This window comes from Glandiceps talaboti, chromosome 23, assembly GCF_964340395.1.
Source record: "Glandiceps talaboti chromosome 23, keGlaTala1.1, whole genome shotgun sequence".
NCBI lineage: Eukaryota > Metazoa > Hemichordata > Enteropneusta > Spengelidae > Glandiceps > Glandiceps talaboti.
In genome coordinates this window covers 13,538,979-13,559,220 of record NC_135571.1, presented here as the reverse complement: position 1 = coordinate 13,559,220, position 20,242 = coordinate 13,538,979, and the positions used below count along the sequence as shown (strand labels likewise).

The 20,242-nt window shown below is 34.9% G+C and overlaps 1 protein-coding gene across 2 annotated transcripts in view; it reads right to left on the bottom strand.

Moving 5' to 3' along the window:
- LOC144452951 (neuron navigator 2-like) overlaps window positions 1–20,242 on the bottom strand; it is a 251,620-nt gene that overhangs the window by 142,715 nt on the left and 88,663 nt on the right. Inside the window, exons 4-10 of one of the 2 annotated variants that reach the window (XM_078144185.1) lie at window positions 12,194–12,266; window positions 11,588–11,680; window positions 10,837–11,073; window positions 7,456–7,458; window positions 6,820–6,858; window positions 5,312–6,477; window positions 4,275–5,224 (exon numbers count right to left, since the gene is read on the bottom strand). In XM_078144185.1, coding sequence (XP_078000311.1) covers window positions 4,275–5,224; window positions 5,312–6,477; window positions 6,820–6,858; window positions 7,456–7,458; window positions 10,837–11,073; window positions 11,588–11,680; window positions 12,194–12,266 — 2,561 coding nt within the window. Of the gene's footprint in view, window positions 1–4,274; window positions 6,478–6,819; window positions 6,859–7,455; window positions 7,459–10,836; window positions 11,074–11,587; window positions 11,681–12,193; window positions 12,267–20,242 lie in introns of those variants that run through there. The other variant, XM_078144186.1, reaches the window with a different exon arrangement.

The window sequence follows — 20,242 nt, the reverse complement described above, 5'->3', positions numbered from 1 at the left end:
AAATCTCAACAACATTTTAGATTGAAATTAGAGATATAATACTTATCTGTGAATTTATACTAAAATTACGTTTACTTTCCCACCAAATTATTTGACAAAAATTCTTGTTTTTCTGGAATTTTTTGTTGAATCTCAACTTAATTTTAGACTGGTATGATAGAAATAATCATAATTAATGTCCTGATATCAAAATTTAGAATCAAACTGGTTGAATCTAAGTAAAATTTCATAAAATATTTAGTTTCTTATAAGTAACATGTTTCTGTGATGTAAGTTTATCAGCTGTAGGGCATAACAAGATCAACACCAAGGTTAACATCATAGTAAAATGAGACTCCCTAAGCTATTTGCTTTGAGCACCCTATCCAAGGTAGACTTGATGATTTTGTGAAATAGGTTATGTCCAAATGCCTGGGGTTAAATTTTTATGTATATTTAAGGGGTCTTGAGTTGTCATGGCAGTGATCAATGCCTGAATTTCAAGCATGGAAATGGTGCACTATAGAAAGTGGAGTTTGCAAAAATATGGACACATTGATAGTAACAATTAACAACAACGTCTTGACTGCATAGTAAAACATTTCTACAAAAATCAAACTATTCATTAAGAATTTTTGCCTAATTTTTGACAATTAAAAATAGCCTACTGTTCACTACTGCAACTTTAAATTCAACAAGTGCAACAGTTGGCATTCCAAAAAAACAATTGACGACTAATTGATCAATCGATTGATTGATACAAAACACTTAACAGTATCATTATTTCTTGCCGAGTGTAGGAAATAAGTGAGACTAACTAGACATGAACACCCATCACAAATACGAAAGGAATTCTCAGCTACTTTGGGCATGGTTTATTTTTAATTGTAACTTGCTTTCAGCCATGTAGGTAACCTTGGGGGGAAATTAGAGCCAATTTGATAAACAGACAAGTTAAAACAAACTACCACTGATTACAGCGTGTAGGTCTTCACATTGGAATGTTTTTGTTTTTGTGAACTGAGAGTCTAACATTTTTTAGCAAAGCAGACTTTAATGTTGTTATTTGTATATTTGTAATGTAAAGTAGATAGTTACGCTTGCTGGGGGCCTGAAATTAACTTTTTTCTTTGGTAGTCCCAAGTAGTCTACCAGTTTTAGAAATTGGTAGCCCAAGGATTGTGACCAATAGTATTATATTCCTCAATCGGAAATATGTGTATTATTCAAATACTTTCATGTCCATAAATCTTCCATCCTCATCACATAATCAGTGGTAGCCTGAGTGGGCTACTAGTTGCAAACTATGGTAGTCCCATGACAAGAATTGGTAGTCCGTGGATACGGGACTACTGTTAATTTCGAGCCCTGGTTATCGGATCAGACCAATTTGGTAAAATATCATATCGTATCATATCGTACCGTATAATCATATTAAACGCAGAAGACAGGAATAATCATCATACAGTAATAACAGACTACAATAGTGGAAACACGACACTGTAAAAATCTTATCGTAAATATTGAATGAGATCATATCATATGGTATAAACCATAGATGACAAAAACAATCACCACAATGTAATTACAGAATACATAATTGAGCATTATCAATGGAAACACGGCATTATAAAAATCTTATCGTAAATATTGTATCAGATCGTATTGTATCATATGAACCACAGAAGACAGAAATAATCACCACAATGTAATTATAATTTACAGACTACATGACTGAATATTATCAATGGAAACAAAACGCTATAAAAATTCTTATAGTAAATATTACATGCAATCAAATGTATCGCTATCATTTCATATCATACCATTGTGTATAAAAACAGAAGACAGGACATATCACCACTACATAATTAGAGAGAAACAACTCGCGAACACAGCTGGTTAATCCAACTTCAGCCCTGGTTCACATCAATTTCTGAATATTTATGGCTTTTCATTGTAACTCGCTCTACAGATGTTTGTAGCAGTAGGGACATCAAATATACAACAGTTGGAATATGATATTAGAGGTCTCATTTCATCTAAACTGTGTACTGTAGGAGATAACAACTTGTCAATCATTCTTAACACTGTCAATGGTCACTTTCTAATCACTACCTCATTTCAGCAGAGGTCACATTCCTGTGTGGGGGTAATATTTGGTTTCAGCTTTGCACCCCTGTTTTTCTTCACACCACTATTTACTCCTGTACTTTTCTATGGTGGATTAGTCCATTTACTATACACATATAGGGGTGAACTGTGTGGGTATCAACATTTTAGTCACTACTTATTTTTACTAATGACCAGACTGGTACATTGTGTTCATGTACAAGAAGGCATTTTAGTCACTACTTATTTTTACTAATTACCAGACTGGTACATTGTGTTCATGTACAAGAAGGCATTGTAGTCACTACTTATTTTTACTAATTACCAGACTGGTACATTGTGTTCATGTACAAGAAGGTATTTTAGTCACTACTTATTTTTACTTATTACCAGACTAGTACATTGTGTTCATGTACAAGAAGGTATTTTAGTCACTACTTATTTTTACTAATTACCAGACTGGTATATTGTGTTCATGTACAAGAAGGTATTTTAGTCACTACTAATTTTTACTAATTACCAGACTGCTACATTGTGTTCATGTACAAGAAGGCATTTCAGTCACTACTTATTTTCATAATTATCCTGCTTTCCAAATCTCTGATAAAAACACCGATAGTGTAGCTACAATATTTTGATTGATCATAACCACGGAAAAATGGCACAGCTTGTAATTTTGAATTGTGTATGATAATATACTGTTGACTAATTCTTCAGGCGTCATTTTAAATTAATTGGATGTATGAAGAATTTCAACTACAATTTATAACAAGTGATTTGAAATAGTTTTGTTTGATTTGCACAACTCCATTTGTATGTCATATCTCCATCAATAATTTACAATACATAACTTCGAGAGTACCATAATATAAAAACTAACAGGGTTATAGATTCATGGCCTCAAATTAGGACCATTTATAATTCTGACAAGAATTCATACAAACTCAGCAAATTTTGTTTGATTGCTTGTTTCCTTCTGATGGAAATTTTATACAAATGATCAAAATTAAACAAAAATAGAAATACATTATGTAAAAAGGTTAAATTAAAAAAAAAGGTTAAATAAAAAGGTTTATTGACGTACGTACACAGTAATGGTTTACTTGGCATCAATGTTTATTGCAGCGTTTTTTCAAATAATCGTTAGTATTTCTGGTTGTGCTGCAGGATATAATGACATTGTGATAATCACACACTATTCTGTACAGTAAAACGGTATAGATGATTATACCATGCACAAGCCACATTGAACATAAAATATGGAATTTATACCCAGGTTATTCTATGTCAAGACAATACAAGTCTATATCACTGGTTCTGCTGTTTGAAAAATGAGTCAAAACATTCAAAATTGTCATTACTGTCCCCAACTTTTCCTTGATATTACTGGCGCTGGTATAATTATATTATTCGCTTCGTTCTGGCAAGGAAAATATGAGTGACCTAAGGGGGCTTTGTCACTATTAATTCTGAGTAAAATTTCGTAGTTATCTGACTCAACATTACTATGCATACTACTCGGCTATGTGTAAATCAGAAGTGTTATCAGTAACTCTAATTAAAACTAATTAACGGTAATTAACCGTAATAGTTCATGGATGGCTGAATTTCATGCTTAATTAAGTTTAAGATAAGTAGACTTCACTTAAAGTGTAAAAACCAGTTTGATTGATTTGTTGCGACATGTCCAAAACCTTACAACCCTTGCTGAAGTTCAGCTATTCAAATGCTAAGGTGAAAACAAAAGAATCCATGTGGTTGAACGTTGAGGGCGCTAAATCATATTATTTGACAACGCTTTCCAACTGTTCGTAGAAGAGCTGAATTTATCCATCTGTGTCTTCAAGTTCAGGTTTCAGCAATTTTATTTGTTTGCCTATTTCATTCGCCCCTTTGCTAAATAATCAGCCCCCCCCCCCCCCAATAAGGTCTATTTGTACATCATAAACACATCCTTCTCACAAATATCCAGAAAAGATTCAAAATTTCTCAAATTCGCTACTCAACTGTAACCTACATTGAAATCAACACACCATACAACCAATATACAGACAACCCAACAATTCTAAAATTGTCTTTGAGCACCAACACACAAACAAACCAACTTGTCTTTACTTTATTCCCACATGCCATCATTTATCCTGTTGATACAACAACACACACAAATATGTCAACTATCTTACCTGTCTGTGTCTGGCAAGGTCAACGTCTTGGACATACACTCCCGAACTGCAGCCATGCCGTCACGGAATCTTGTCGCAAAACGTTTATTGTACAGCAATCCACCACCTTCACTCATATATCCACTCGTAATTTCTTCCAACTGTGCGTTCTTCGTAAGGATGTCACCGTCACTTACGTACCCAGTCGCGATGTCTTCGTTAATGGGGTCAGACACATCATCCATAATTTGTGAAGGATCGGTATTCATTTCAGTCAGGTGAGTTCGATTTGAAATAGAACGACGTAGTGAGTTCGTGCTATATAATCGCGTAGATGAGGTAGATGGTATAAACCGATTAAGTGGCGGTCTTGTTCCGTAACTTGAGGATAGAGGGCCTCCTTCACCATAAGATCGCATTGATGGCGTTTGCATAGTAGTAGTTAGTGTAGATGGGGGTACAAAATTTCTGAGATATGAAATGGGGGGCCTGAGACCAGAATTTAAAACACTGTCTCCCGTTCCAAGGGTGGTTTCCTTGGGTGCCATGGTATTTGGATGAAGGTGCATTTGTTGCGTCACAACGTTGTCACTATCAAAAGTGGTCTCTACAGTGCTGCGGATACTCGGACTCGGACTAACAGAACGTAGATTTTGCAACGTTGCGTCAAGATTCTGTCTAAGTTCAGATATACTGCGAGCAGCTCGTTGCTGTTCAGGGGTTCCGAACGTTGTCACAGCTTTGTTGTCTTTGTCGTAAGTCGTCATAACTTCCTCTTGTCCTGGACGGTGAATTACGCTTGAATCGGACGAATAACTATTTCCCGATGACATTGTACCTGGCGTGCTCGCGGTTGAGTCGGTACTGAATGAATGATTACTCAAACTCAAATCACTACTATTTTTGACATGTGCAATGTGACTAGTCGGTCCATTCATATGAGCATATGCCATACTTGGTGTTGATTGTGGCTGTGAATATGTCACATGGGAGCCATGAGAACTTGTCGCATGGGTATTATGTGAACTTGTTGCATACGTACTATGTGAACTTGTTGCATGGGAATTATATGAACTTGTTGTGTGAGTATTATGTGAACTTGTCACATGTGGACTTTTTTGTACATGGCCATGACTATTCTCTTGATTACGAGGAGTTTGTTTTCTATCCTGAGAGTTCGAAGTGTTAGTTTTTGCAGGTTTGGGAGATATACTTCGTTGCCTGGCTGGTCCTGGATATGTGCCGTATAAACCGCCCCGTGTCGGCCCTTTACCAGTTTCTTTGCCATTTTTATCATATTCTTTTCCACTTGTTTTTGTAGCAGGTCGAACCACGTCATTTCTATTTCCTAGTGAACTCTGACCTTTTGTTGGCTGAGGTATTCCACTTGAGTTTTGCATCTTCCCTTTCACAGCAGTCGTAGTCTTTCCACCTTTCGGAGTGAAGCCACCAATTTTAGATGCTGATCTTTTACCAGTTGCTGGACTATTATCAGCTGAACTGGCACGTCTAGCTTCTTCACGCTCTCGATTTCGATTGATCTCGTTACTCTCTGCCTCAGATTTGTGTCGACTATCATCAGTCTTTCCGGCACTGACACTACGACCTGTCCTGGCTGGACTCTTTGATGTATCCATTCTCCCGATTTCCTTCCGTTGACTCTTTGGTGAACCTTTCCTTGCACTGTTTAATGCTTTCCCCAAAGTTCTCTGCATCGCTTTCAATCCTGTTCTCGGACTTCCCGAACTATTTGATGTCGCTGTAGATGTTGTTGACGCTTCTGTTGTTGAACTAAACGCTGACCGTGAGCTGCAAGTAGTTGAGGTACTGCGTCCAGATGTGCTACTTGATACTGTACCTAAACTTGTGCTACTCTCGGAGGATCGCGTCCCACCACGTATGGGACGCTGATCTCTTGCAGTAGTCCTTTGGTGCATTACAGGCCGTTCTTTCGATACTGCCCGCGTGGTACTAGTTCTCTCCTTACTACTGGCTCTGTCTTTACTATTAGAGCCACCAAACAACCTTCCTAGCATTGAATTCTTTCCATTTGGTGTTCCTTTTTGCGATGCACTGACAGTTTGTTTATCTGTTGTTCCTTTCCCCTTACTGGCAGTGGTTGTCTTGGCAGTTTTGGCACTTGGATGTGGAATGTTTGAAACTCCCCCATTTGGTAATGGTTGGTGCCCAATACCAGAGGAATGATGGGAAGATTGCATGGTACCTGTATTAAATAGACAGCATATATTTCAGTCGGTTAAAAGTTCATAAATGCAAAAATTTCCTGTTCCAAATTTTCATTAAATTTCTTCTAAATGACTGCCTACATCTGTCATCACTCACTGAGATCTACATTTTAATCACTTTTTTTTACATAAGTTTAAAAAAAAAAAGCCATTTATCTCGTTCTAAGTATCTCCAAAATTGCTTTCTATACTTTATTTGTTTATCTTATTAGTATCCATGACAACAACCTTTCAGTAAAGTGTTGAGCTGTCAAGTAACAGATGTTTAATTTTTTTCTCTAACATATTTTTATCAGGTGAGTATATTTTAGCTCTTTAGCTGTCTGACCTTAACTCCCGTTTTTGATAAAGAGTTATTACTTAAAAACGTTAAAAACCTTACATCTTAGGATTATTTTATACACTCCTATCAAGTAATGGTTACCTCACAATCTTGTTAATGATAGGGGGTCTTATAATTCCCTAGTCTGATCATAAATAGGCATCTACAGCATGATTGGTTGACAGTTCAAAACACTTGCCCATTGTTTACTTTAATCTGACTACTACGTCTGTGAATTAATTGTTACATTTGTAAATCTTCGGTAAATTATATAATTCACAACTGGTTCCTATCAACTGAACTATAAACACAGAATTTATCATTATTTATATCATCACAGTGTTAGTTCTAGTATTTGAACATGACAGGCTCATTAAAGTCAGTTATTTCACATTTGAATCAATTTTTTACTGAATTATCTCAACTTTATATATCATATCCACACTAATCGAAAAGTAAAATAATTCGTCAAATTGCGAATTTTCTGTAATTGACAGGACTGGTGGTGGTGGTGGTGGCTTTTTAACTAAATTTTTTATCTCATTGCTAGTGACAGAACCAATATTCAAAAATGACAAACTCAACTTTTAAAACTTAATTCTTTATATTTTATAAATTTTCTAAACTTATAAACTTTCTTCTCACTAGCTTGTAAATATACGGTGTAAAGTTTTTGACAGAGAAAATTCTTGACCAAAATCCACTTGTTAAACAAATCATACACATTTTTTTCAGGCAGGTTCACCTTTCATTGAATTTTCCAAACTTTACTTACAAAGTAATGTATTTATTGAGATTGGGCACTGACAAGATTTGCATTGAAATTTCTTGATAATAATTATTTTGGTGAACTATTTAACACAAGTTATTTTGTACTTGCAGTAAATCCATTTTTTTGGCTAAATTATTTCATATCATTGAAGTATCTTGATCTAATCCACAATTTCACAAAGATTTTAGATTTGATAACATTTATTTACCTATTGAAGAAAATTATTTTAAGACTTAACATAGTCAAACCAGGAATGATAATAAAAATTGATAAAAAAAATGATTTTCAAAAAATGATTTGTAAAATATTACCATGCAAAATACTAATCCAGACATCAAATTGATTTTTTTTTAAAAATGTATAATTTCAAAATCTAAACATTTATGACAGGTGCAGCCATATTTACTAAAACACTAAACAACAACAACAACAACAATGACGACGACAACAACGACGATGACGACGACGACGATGACAACGACAACACAGAAACAAACAACAACAAAATACAGACGTCAATACGGTCAACCAATCAAGTCTATTAAAAGAAATATTGATAAAATACTTGTTAGTTCAAAATAACAAAATTCATTAAATTCTATCGGTTATTCCATCTACAGAAAAGATACCAACATGCAATAAAAATGTGAATGAAAAAGACTAAATCATACATCGATACAATAAAGAGTCCTTTCATGAGAGTTGCAATTACATGGTGTCTGTCTCTATTCTACCTTATTCTCACCGAAGTGAATAATCTAACATTAAAGATAGTAGCTAGGGGTGGAAAGGTAAAGTTTACACCCCTCCTTCTCAGTATAGTGGACAAGTCCACATAATGGGGGTGGGGGATAGTACGGGTGGTGAGGAAAAATTTCATCTTTTTTTTAAAAACATTTGGTAAATTTCACCTTTCAATAGACATACTGTATTCAGATTTTAGACTAAAATATTGCTGTTGAGGGTGCTCTAACCATGCATGTTACACATACAGGATAAAGCGCCACCAATGCCTGTATTCAGGTCTATACTTTTACATAATAGACTGAAACTAAGGATTTGTCACTGTACTACACACCGCTGTCACTAGTAAGCTTGTAAGTGACAAAGATGTGGACAGCAACAAATCAGGATAGCATGAATTGGTAGAGCGCCCTCAACGACAATATTCAAATTATAATGCTCTCTTTGACAATGAAGTCGCGCCACTACTCGATAACGTTAATATTCACCAAAGTATAAAAGACATAATTCTCATGAAATTGCACCTTCAGGAAAGGACTTTGTAACAATTAAGTTGATATCAATGCAATGGTGGTAAGTCCGTGAGTCTGGAAATCAAGATGTATATTTGTTAATAATGGTATGAAGTATCAGCATCTAATAGTTGCTTTATTGGCAAATAACAAAATAAGTATTACAATAAGTGTGTCATTGACAGGGTAGTGTAGAACAGTGGACTGAGTGTACATCTTATACATATTACAGTCAAGCTAGAGAGTCAATGTTAGAAGTAGGGTGGGTTAGGAATAGGGTTAGACCCCCTAACAAATACCAAAAAAGTAAAGAAGGGGACAAACTGTGTATAACATTTTATATCAAGTTAGGGAGTTAATGTTAAGATAAAATAGGACTACTTAGCATGAACAAAAAGGTAAGACTGTATCACATTAATTTAGTCCAACTTAAGGAGGATGGATAGAGTTAGACTCCCTAGCATACATTGATGTGTATAAACAATCACAATGGACCACTGTTCTACACTTGTTTCATTAATTCTATGATGTAAGCTGTGCAGAGATTCATCTTTAACTCTGTGCTGTTCTATAATAGGAAACAAATAACAAACACAGTGAAACTACAAAATGAAAGATTTACAACTAGTATTTCAATATTAGTAAGTGGTATTTTCAGAAATCTTTCAAGAAACTTAGACTTTGTTTCATATTTAGGGTGACAAAATTGTGATAGTTATTGAAATCAAAACATTGTGAACTCTAAACTTTGTTGTAATTTTTTGTGTTCTTTGTTCTTTGATAGGGGTGCTATTTGACAGGGTTAAACCGCCTAATATTTCTATATTAAAGCGGAGTGTTGGGTATAAAAGGCCCCCTAACTTTGCAGGGGTTATTGTCAAATTTGAATGCAGGTTTAACCCTGTCACAACATTTCACTTCCAGGACCCAGACTGGTACGTTTATGGTTTCACTGTGTTTGCTTTGGTTAGTATCCATGCACATATTTTACACCATTTAAATACTAAGTTGTCAACCATATAAAAAAAACCTCTTATATTCTACCTTTCATTGCCAAAAATGAACCACTTTTCACCAATTTTAACTTTGCAGTCTATATTTTTTTGTTAATTTTAAGTTTACTTTTGTACAAGTTTGCAAAAATTTTAAAAGTGTAATTTATGTAAATACAATTCATGTAAATATATGGTAAATTATGCAAATATATAATTTATGTAAATACAATTCAATTTATGTAAATATATGGTACATTATGCAAAGTATAATTTATGTGAATACAATTCAATGTATGTAAATATGTTAAATTATGCAAATCTATATTAATTCATGTAAATACAATTCAATTTATGTAAATATATGGTAAATTATGCAAATATATTTAAGTACATTTTTTAAAGTTAGCTTTGAACTAAATATTAGTTGTAGTTCTTAAGAATATTTATGTATTTTTCAGATTAATAGTTCACTTTTTATTGAAAAAAAATCTAAAAACTTGAGTATCTTAAAATTTAGACTTGTAACTTATAAGACACAAAATTTGAACAATTAAACTATTTGAATTTTTTTTAAATTTTAAGTTTGGTGTTAAGTTGTGACAAATTTTGGCAATGAAAGGGTTAGTAGAATAGACACCCAGTATACCAGCCAAGTTAACTAACTATAACTAGCTAGCTTGCAGGCTTGACTTATCTCCATAGTTACTGAACACCAACATTATCCCCTTTTGAGAAACGGAAGGAGTTTGAAACAAATTTTGAGGCATGCAGTTCCAAAATACTAATTATAGAGAACCAAATCTAGAAACTGTTTTATCTACTACAGCATGCAAAGTAGTGTGTTAAATGAAACAAACAGAACTGTTGCCATGCCGACATGGCAGACGTGTTACCATGGAAACACAGTATGAGTTGAATCAAATGGAAAGCCATGCTCTGCCCTGCTATGCTCTACCGAGGCCATGCAAGCTAACCAACGAATACGGGTATACCTTGGCTATTACGTGGTGACATGGTCTGTGATTGCCCGCCCGTTGTCTGTGTTCGATTCTTATCAAACGTCTTGTTATTATGGTTCAGCCTAGCTATGTTCGAGCCGTGGTTTACATGACCATTATGAGTGCTATTGTTTAAGAGCCCACGCGTTGATTTTGTTGGCGCAGGGAGCTTGGAGGGCACTAGCTCAGTGCCTCCACGCATTATTGCTGATGACGTAGTTGAGCGGTGATCTGTAAGATAAGAAATTGATTTCAACGGTTCACGGACATTCACAGGACAGAGCGCACAACGACAAACAAGAAAGCTAGCTACTACCACATACAACATATGTAAAAGGTTCTGATGTGAACAGCAACATTATTCCTGTGACTTTCTGTTTCTACTTGTTTGAAGTTCATCTACACCAAGAGAGCTATCCACATACGTCACACACTGTGTGAATTGTTCAGAAATGAACAGTATTATGGTTCTTCGTATCTTCCATTTGTATTGTTCTCCAAAGAATGAAAGCTAGGCCGTTTATAAGCACAACAAACATGAATAGTTCATTCGAAAAAAGCGGTTTACAGTATTCCTTTTCTATTTTTTGTTCAACTCTTCTTTCAAATCTCAGGAAAGCATGGAAATAGTGCTTTGTCATTTGACAATCTCAACATTCACATATAATAATACCTTCACTGTTGGAGGAAAGAAACAACAAACACAACAAACACATAAAGTATTGACCAATCAGATGATACTTACTAGAATTTTGGTTGAGTGATTTTTGTTGTTGTTTATACCTTGACAAGGCAAAAAATAATCCTAAAATTGCCTTTAAATTCCCATCCCTGATATCTGAAAGATAAAGAAAAATTACTTCACATCGGTATACACCTAGTAGACGTCATTGGGGGAACTTCTTTTGTTAGTTAAATATGGTGATGCAATAATTGCACAAGGGATTAAAGGTATGGGGGCTGGTTACTATGAAGAGAAATCAGGTAAAATGTGCATATATTTACATATATTTACATACATTTACATACATTTGCATATGTACCTTGAACCACAATTTAGTGGGAAACCTAGTTATATAGTATACCCACAGATTTGACCTGTCTACCATCTTTCATAAAAACACTGGTAAAATGAAATATGAAATAATATGATATACATTTTAATGACACCAATAACTTTAACCTACTCTGTGTTTCACAACTCATCTCATTCACAACTGTCAGCATAAGTATAGATGGCAATTTCCTTATTTGGTAATTTACAAACATTGACATATACAGCGCCCTCAAACAACAGTAAACTGTTACTATGGCACCTAGATGAAGATGTCAGAAAATGATTTGAACGTACCTCTTGCAAGAAGTCCTTGTGTGTTAATTCCTTTCCCTGCTAAGCATCCAAGGCAAGTATCCAGATTCTCCAACTGTAAGATACAAAATAAGACAAACACAGAATAAGAACTAAGAAGTCATTCAGACTTATCAACATTTACATTGTATTATGTGGTGTTGTACAGCCCCCCCCCCCCCCCCCCCCCCATTAGGCTTTGAGGTGTTGTAGGATAGAGGTTGTAATGTGAATACTTTAATCCTATGTGTACCCAAGTCCACACAGCTGTATAATTAGGGACCTGGTAGGATAGAGGTTGTAATGTGAATGCTTTAATTATATGTGTACCCAAGTCAACCCAGCTGTATAATTGGGGACCTGGTAGGATAGAGGTTGTAATGTGAATACTTTAATTTTATGCATTTAGTAATGTTTCAAAATAAGTGGAAAATGTTTCAAAAACTAAAATTTTCATTTTGTCAGCCAGTCCTTTTACTAGTATTGCATGTATCTCACTTTATTACTACTATATACTCCTGCTGTGTGTACTTGTGGCCTTAATTACCAAATTTGATGAGATTGGTTTTTAGTAATTGCATAACATATTGTTTCAATTATGTGACAAGTGGTGTTCTGTACTATAAATTTACTGACAGACATCCCATAAAGAATATCAAATAATCACAACTTATGTTCACAAGTGCAAATTAACTTTGAATTCTGTGTCTACTACCTCAGCATAGAAATCTCAAAGTTAACACTTTTTGCAAGATCTTAATTGCGTCTTGCTATAGACAAAGAAAAAATGTGAACCAAAGGAACTGTTTAAAGAATGTCAATTGAACCTTTGAAATCCAAACACATGCTGAAACAGTTTGTCAACTAAACTTGAGGTACCATATGAACAGCGCCCTCTAGTGTTGAAAGTAGTTCACCATTAGTGGAGGCTGTTCTCAATTGACATACTAATTACATTACACCCAGTAACAAGTATATGTTAAGTGGTCAATTAATCATCAAAACAAACCTTGCTAGCTTAAGGCCAACAAGATATAATTTCAAAGTAACTTTAATACAACTGTTTTCAATGGAAAACTAGAAACTAGCCCTTGCCAAACAACGTTTTGAACTTGCCATTAATTAATTAGAAACAAAAATGGTATCTTTACTTCAGAAATATCTAGATGCCAACTTTTTCTTGTTTATACATACCTACTGAAGTGGTTTCAAGTTTAGTATCTATGTGGGCAATGTTTTGTAATCACATAAGACTAAACTTTAGCCAAAACTATTTTACTGGGTAGATCTCGACGACTCGCAGAAAGTCATAGTTACACAAGATGTACTGCTAATTAGTAATACCGGGGTGGTAGTAATTAATAGCTATGTGTGATAAATTATATATATCATATCCCATAATATCCTACATCATTTACATATAATAATTTTGTAATATTTAGACTAGCATATATGAAGTGATTAGCTAGAAATATGGTACTATCCACACTTTCAGTTAAATATAACTTCTCTGGGCTTGGTATATACATGTACATTGTGCGCACACACACACACACACACACACACACACACACACACACACACACACACACACACACACACACACACACATACACACACACACACACACACACACACACACACACACACACACACACACACACACACAATTACACCCGATATCCCCAAGTCATTCCAGTACAATAACTTAGCAATATTTGGATTAGCATGTTAGCTAGAAGTATGGTACTATGCACACTTTCACTTCAGTTAACAAAAATGTAAAAAAAAAATTAAAATTGGCATATTAAAGTACATACAGTCACATTGCACAGTCACATTCGCAATAGTTATACATGATAAATTACACCAGATATCCCCAAGTCCATCCCGTACAATAACTTAGTAATATTTGTACCATAATGACAATGATGAATAGAACCCTAGTATATCTATAGTCATAGCACTATATTAATTTTATCATTTTATCTCAATATTTCATATCCCACTCGTTATGGCAATGCTTTCTTTACCGATTATAAATTATCTAAAGGTCAGAGTTCTCAGTAAACAGAACAAGCTGTGAGATGAAGTGAAAGTAAAGGTCAAAGTTCACAGTACTATGGTTCTATTATCTCATTTATATGACAATATCTTTATTGCAATGTCATACATGTTAGAAGTGTTTGTACGAGAGTTTAAAGTATACTTGTTCAGTGGAACAAATCTGCTTGTCGGGTCAAAAGGTTCTTTTTGAACAGAATTTCTCTTTTGAAAAAGTACCCATGCTATGCAGCAAACAGTGTTATAAGTTGATTGCCACTGTTACACTGTTGAAGAATATCACTGTACCCCCTCTCTCCCTGAGGTGTGGGGAAGGGGAGACAGGTGCTGTACAAGTCCTGGGGGATGGATACTCTCGCCTATTGGGTATACATATATGAGCGGCCCTTGGGGGAGGCGGTCCACCCTTTGGTCTAAAATGGGTACTGTATTTTTAGAGATAGGGAGTCTAAACTGGGGTCTGGGGGTTGGCAGCATTGGCTGCACACCCCTACAAGACCTTGCCAGTGGTACCCCCTCCCCTCAAAGTCTATCTGTAGTGTTAGGTTGTTGGGGCCTATAAAGCTGATGTGATGGACTGCGGACAGTAACGCAGAGCAATTTCTTGTGGTACACCACAATTTGATGTTATCATCTCTATGAGGCTTGGCTAACTGGCTTCACATACACTGACAGACAATATTTATCAAGCCAGAGTAAAGTTTCAGGGCTACTTGCTATGTAGTGACTCACAAGAAAACATCATTTCTTAATCATTTTAACACATGACCAAATATTTGTCTTATTAGAAGACATATTGTAACACTAGATTGATTTTTTTACGAGCCGATTGCTATAATATGATTCAAATTTTATACACATCTCAATATATTCATCATTATTTAATTTGACTGTCACCTACAGATGTCATTTCCATTATACAATAGATACTGATCTATGAGGCTATGTAAATGTAAACCTGAATCACCTATAGAGGCCATATTGGCTTGATGAATCATTTCTTTAACATTAGTTCTAAGCACAACTTACACTGCAATAAGTAGAACTTTGATGGACTTTGTATCAATATACTTTGAGAATAATTGCTTGAAAGAAATTGAGAGAAAGTGACTAATGGGAAAATGTTACTCTGTATATGTTCTCAATGGCTTTATAAAAATACAATATGCTCTCTGTCTCTGTCTCTCTGTCTCTCTCTCTCTCTCTCTCTCTGAGTCAGTCTCTCTCTCTCTCTCTTTCTCTCTCTCTCTCTCTCTCTCTTTCTCTCTCTCTCATCTCTCTCTGAGTCAGTCTCTCTCTCTCTCTCTGATCTCTCTCTCTCTCGCTCTCTCTGATCTCTCTCTCTCTCTCTCTCTCTCTCTCTCTCTCTGATCTCGATCTCTCTCTCTCTCTCGCTCTCTCTGATCTCTCTCTCCCTCTCTCTCTTTCTCTCTCTCTATCTGTTAGTCTCTCATTCACATATATATTAAGTATATAATAAAGTCTCCACATACTTCCACATTTTCTCTCTATTTCAAATACATTTGTGAATATAAGTTAATAAGTGTTAAATTATGTAAATATATAATACATCTTATATAATGTATAAATTATTGAGACAAATTCTGTTTATATTTGAATATTTCATAATATTAATAATTTACAGTGTGAAACTGACACAAATACGATATTAATATTTCTTCAGTGGTGTCAGGTGCAACCATGCACGGTAAAGTAATAAGAATTATCCTGTATTTAGTTACACATCAGTGATTCCCATAAATAGGAATTCATGTCCAATATCAAGGATAATAGGGATGAATCATCCGGAATGAAGATGAATAGGGAACAAAAAGGGAATTTCCAGTATTTCCTAGTCACCCTCAAGGTTAAGGTTTATAGTCACTGTGGTACTATACCACAACAGTAGCCTGAAAGATACAGGTGCCCCTTCCACTTTTATAATGTGATTTATACATAAGTGGACCAACAGCTGAACCTGTCAGACTACCACAACAGTAGCAGTTCAAATTCAACTGAAACTCCACTTTTCTGCCGTGTTAGTACTACTACTACTACTACTATTACTACTACTACTACTACTACTACTACTACTACTACTACTACTACTACTACTACTACTACTACTACTACTACTACTACGTCAGCAAGTGCTGGAATTTTAAACAGTTTCACCCATTCTATTCTGTTACCATGGAATTTTAGACAGTTTCATCCATTCTATTCTGTTACCATGGAATTTTATAAAACTCTCTGCAATTATACCATTTATTTCCTAATATTCAACTTATCAAAAAAAGATTTTGCACCTGTACCTAAAATTATTCCTATTATCTTTATTAGATTGTATTGACCTCAATACCACTCCATAATGTCACTATTACCCTTATAATAAACTAATTACTAATAACACTTCCCTAATTGGTCATGACATTGCCTAAATCACTAACACATGGTAGAGTCTTAAACCATCAATAAATATTGTGACATTCTCTACAACATTTAGTACATTCCTAGAAGTAATTGATAACAGATTCGATTCATAGTATTGGTATATGTTTATACCATACACAAGCCTAGGTGAACAAAAAATATAGAATTTATATACTTTGGTTGTTCTATGTCACGACGTTTGTCTACATCACTGGTTCTGCTGTGTTCGAATATCAAAACGTTCAAAATTGCCATTACTTTCCCCAATTTTTCTTTGATATTACTGGCACTGGTATAATCATATTATTTCCCAATATTTTTCTTCATTAAGTCGGAATATACTCGGGACCAAAGGGTTGTCACTTATAATACAAAGACCCCTTAGGTCACTTGTATTTTCCTTGGCTGAACAAAGAAAAATATTGGGGTATAATATTTAATGAAACACAATATCTACAGCTGTTGTTATTACCTTTGACTGATTAAGTTTTTAGCCTAGAATCCAAAGGTGAACACATTTTTTGGTTCTCACCTTTCCCCTACCATGCCTGGTATTTTGCTAGTGTGTGTTCACTATGAAGCTTTGGCCAGAAATCAGGTAACAATTCTTGTTCAGTTTTCATTTTTTTCTTGCTGGGAGATGAAAGACATCATATAGCATCACCATGTGATTAGAACCAACTCAGAGGGTTGATTTAAATGATGTAAAATCATCACTGCAGGAAATGATCGTAACCTAATTTTAGGGTTTGAATAAATGGCTACTAGCGAAATGCCAGGTGTGGTAGGGGAAAAGTGAGATCCAACCAACCAACCAACCAACCAACCAACCAACCAACCCCCCCCCCCCCTTCTCCTCCCTCTCACACACACACGACTAGAATCTATGCCAGAGGAGTTTGGGTAGGTTATGTTTTCACTCCCATCTGTTTGTCTGTCTGTGTTTATCTGTCAGTTTATCTGTCAGTCAGTCTGACTGTGTCTGTGTCTGTGTCTGTCTCTCTGTCTGTCTCTCTGTCTGTCTGTCTGTCTGGCTGTGTCTATCTGTGTTTCTTTGTTTAATAGTGATACATTTAACAGATTATGAACAGATTTAGGTGAAAATTGATGAAAAGATTGCCAATCAGATATTGCTAAGTTTATAAATTCATATATTATAATCATCTGCCAACCTACAATAATCAATACCTAACAGTTTGAAATATGTCATGTATTCTGTTGAAAATTTAATTGCACTCTAGAGGTCTAAATATACTTTACTACCCATTCCAACTTCTTCAAGCCTGGAGAGTTACAGGTTACATGGCAACAGCTTGTCAAACAGAGCAATGGTGGTATTTACAGATATTGTCATTCTCTCTAAATATAATCCAGACAGATCTAACAATATAGTTCTCCCAACACATTATTACCATGACAACATAAAATAATAAGACTAAATCCTGACATGATGTTATTACCATGACAACACATAATAACCAGGCTAAATCTTGACATGTTATTACCATGACAACACATAATAACCAGGCTAAATCCTGACATGTTATTACCATGACAACACAAAATATTAACCAGACTAAATCATACTGCCACAGTGTGTTGCTATAGTTACATGATGGCACACTATACCACAACACAGTGTTATGTACCCTGTTCAGACATTGACAGTTACGCTGGCGCTGCACTGACACTGCACTGGTACTGCAATGGCACTGCAAAATGGTGCTGCAATGGCACAGTGACTGCAATGGCATAAAGTTACAACTGAATTCTATCACCCTAGCGTTAGTTTGTTTGACTTCTGCTTTACTAAAACTGAGTACAGTGTGTGACAGGCAAACTTGGTTGAAAGTAGTAAGTTGTAACTTTCCTCCAGTGCAGCACTGGCATAACTGTATGTCTCTGAACAGGGTATAGATATTGACAAGACATTGTTATTGACAGGAAGACACAGGTGTACATCTATTTTTATCTTAACTGTATGGCATCATCTAAGTTTCAACTTCTCACCTCACTATTCAGGTCACTACTCTAAAAGTGCAACGTTACCCACAAAGTTGAAGTGCTGCCATCATTGGTAGAACAGATATTTTAAGCATTTGCAATAATCAGGTGACAATTTTCAAGCATTGTATTATTTTTCACATAATTAAAAGAGTATAATGTCCATGAATGACTGTGAATCACAGTGTGATGATAATCCCCTTAAAACTGAAAATTGTGCTTCATAATATATTCTTGTAATTACGGGGACATCTATTTCTTCACAGATCCGGAAAACACAAAAGGTTGTAGGTAAAACTGTTATAAATATTCATGCCCAGTTGTGTTAGTTATCTGCTGGATGATATTGAAACATACACACACTACATCAACAATATGTACATACCAGTACAGCATCCACCAGCAGACTGTACTCAAGTAAAATGGACAATTATCAACTAAATTCTCATCGTCGCCTAGTGCACAGCCATAGTACACATAGTACTTACTATTGAAGCTATCACAAAGCATACACACAGTATCTTGAGCTGTGGTTATTACCTCAAGTGATTCACATTTATACTCCACAACCATCGACTAAAACTGACCCTGGAAATTGCTTAGTTGTACATCAGGTAATATTGTAGGAATACACAAAGTATCTTGTACACACAGTATCTTGTACATACAGTATCTTGGGCTGTGGTTATTACCTCAACTGATTCATAAACTGCACAATCATCAATTAAACTGACAACCTGAAATTTGCATTTGACACTCTGAACCAAATTAAGCTGCATTATCACTGTCCAATTAACATATCAAAAGACAACAGATATTAATTAGTGTCTAATTAACATATCAAGAGACAACAGATATTAATTAGTCATTTTTTAATCAATAGTACAGTCAGACAATCAATACCAATTAATTAATTTGTAACATGTTAATTTTTTTAATTGGTCTGTTGACATGACAATGTTATTGTATTTTTTATTTCACAACAATAATGAAAACAATATTAATGAATCATCACTTTGGCCAATATTGACTTTTTTATTTATCTATCTTATTATTTTTTTTAATTTGATAATATTTTAGGATATTTGAGTCATTCACTTCAAATTTAATAACCAATTGAGCTCATATTCCTAATTTACTCAAAAAAGCTAAGCTTTGAAACTTCTAAGTTAAAGAAATTCTATCCAACTTTCAACTAAATTACTATCATGTTAGGCCTGAAAAAATAATTGTTTGGTTCCAGTTACCCGACCCCACCTAGTTCAATGTTTCAGTGTTGACCCTAAATATTTTTTAACGTATTCGAGAAAAATGTAATAAAATCGTGAGAATTGTGAAGTCTTGTAAGAAATAGTGGATGCAGAAAGTGACATCAACTTAAAAAGACAATATAAACTGTTCTTCCAATCTGTAATGGCTGTACATCTGATAGGAAGAAATAAACAACACAGACCATTTGGAAAACAACTGAAAACATAACTACCTGAACTAGACACTCACATATGAAAAAAAAAGTAAACAAATGAAATTAAAACCTTACCAAACCTATTC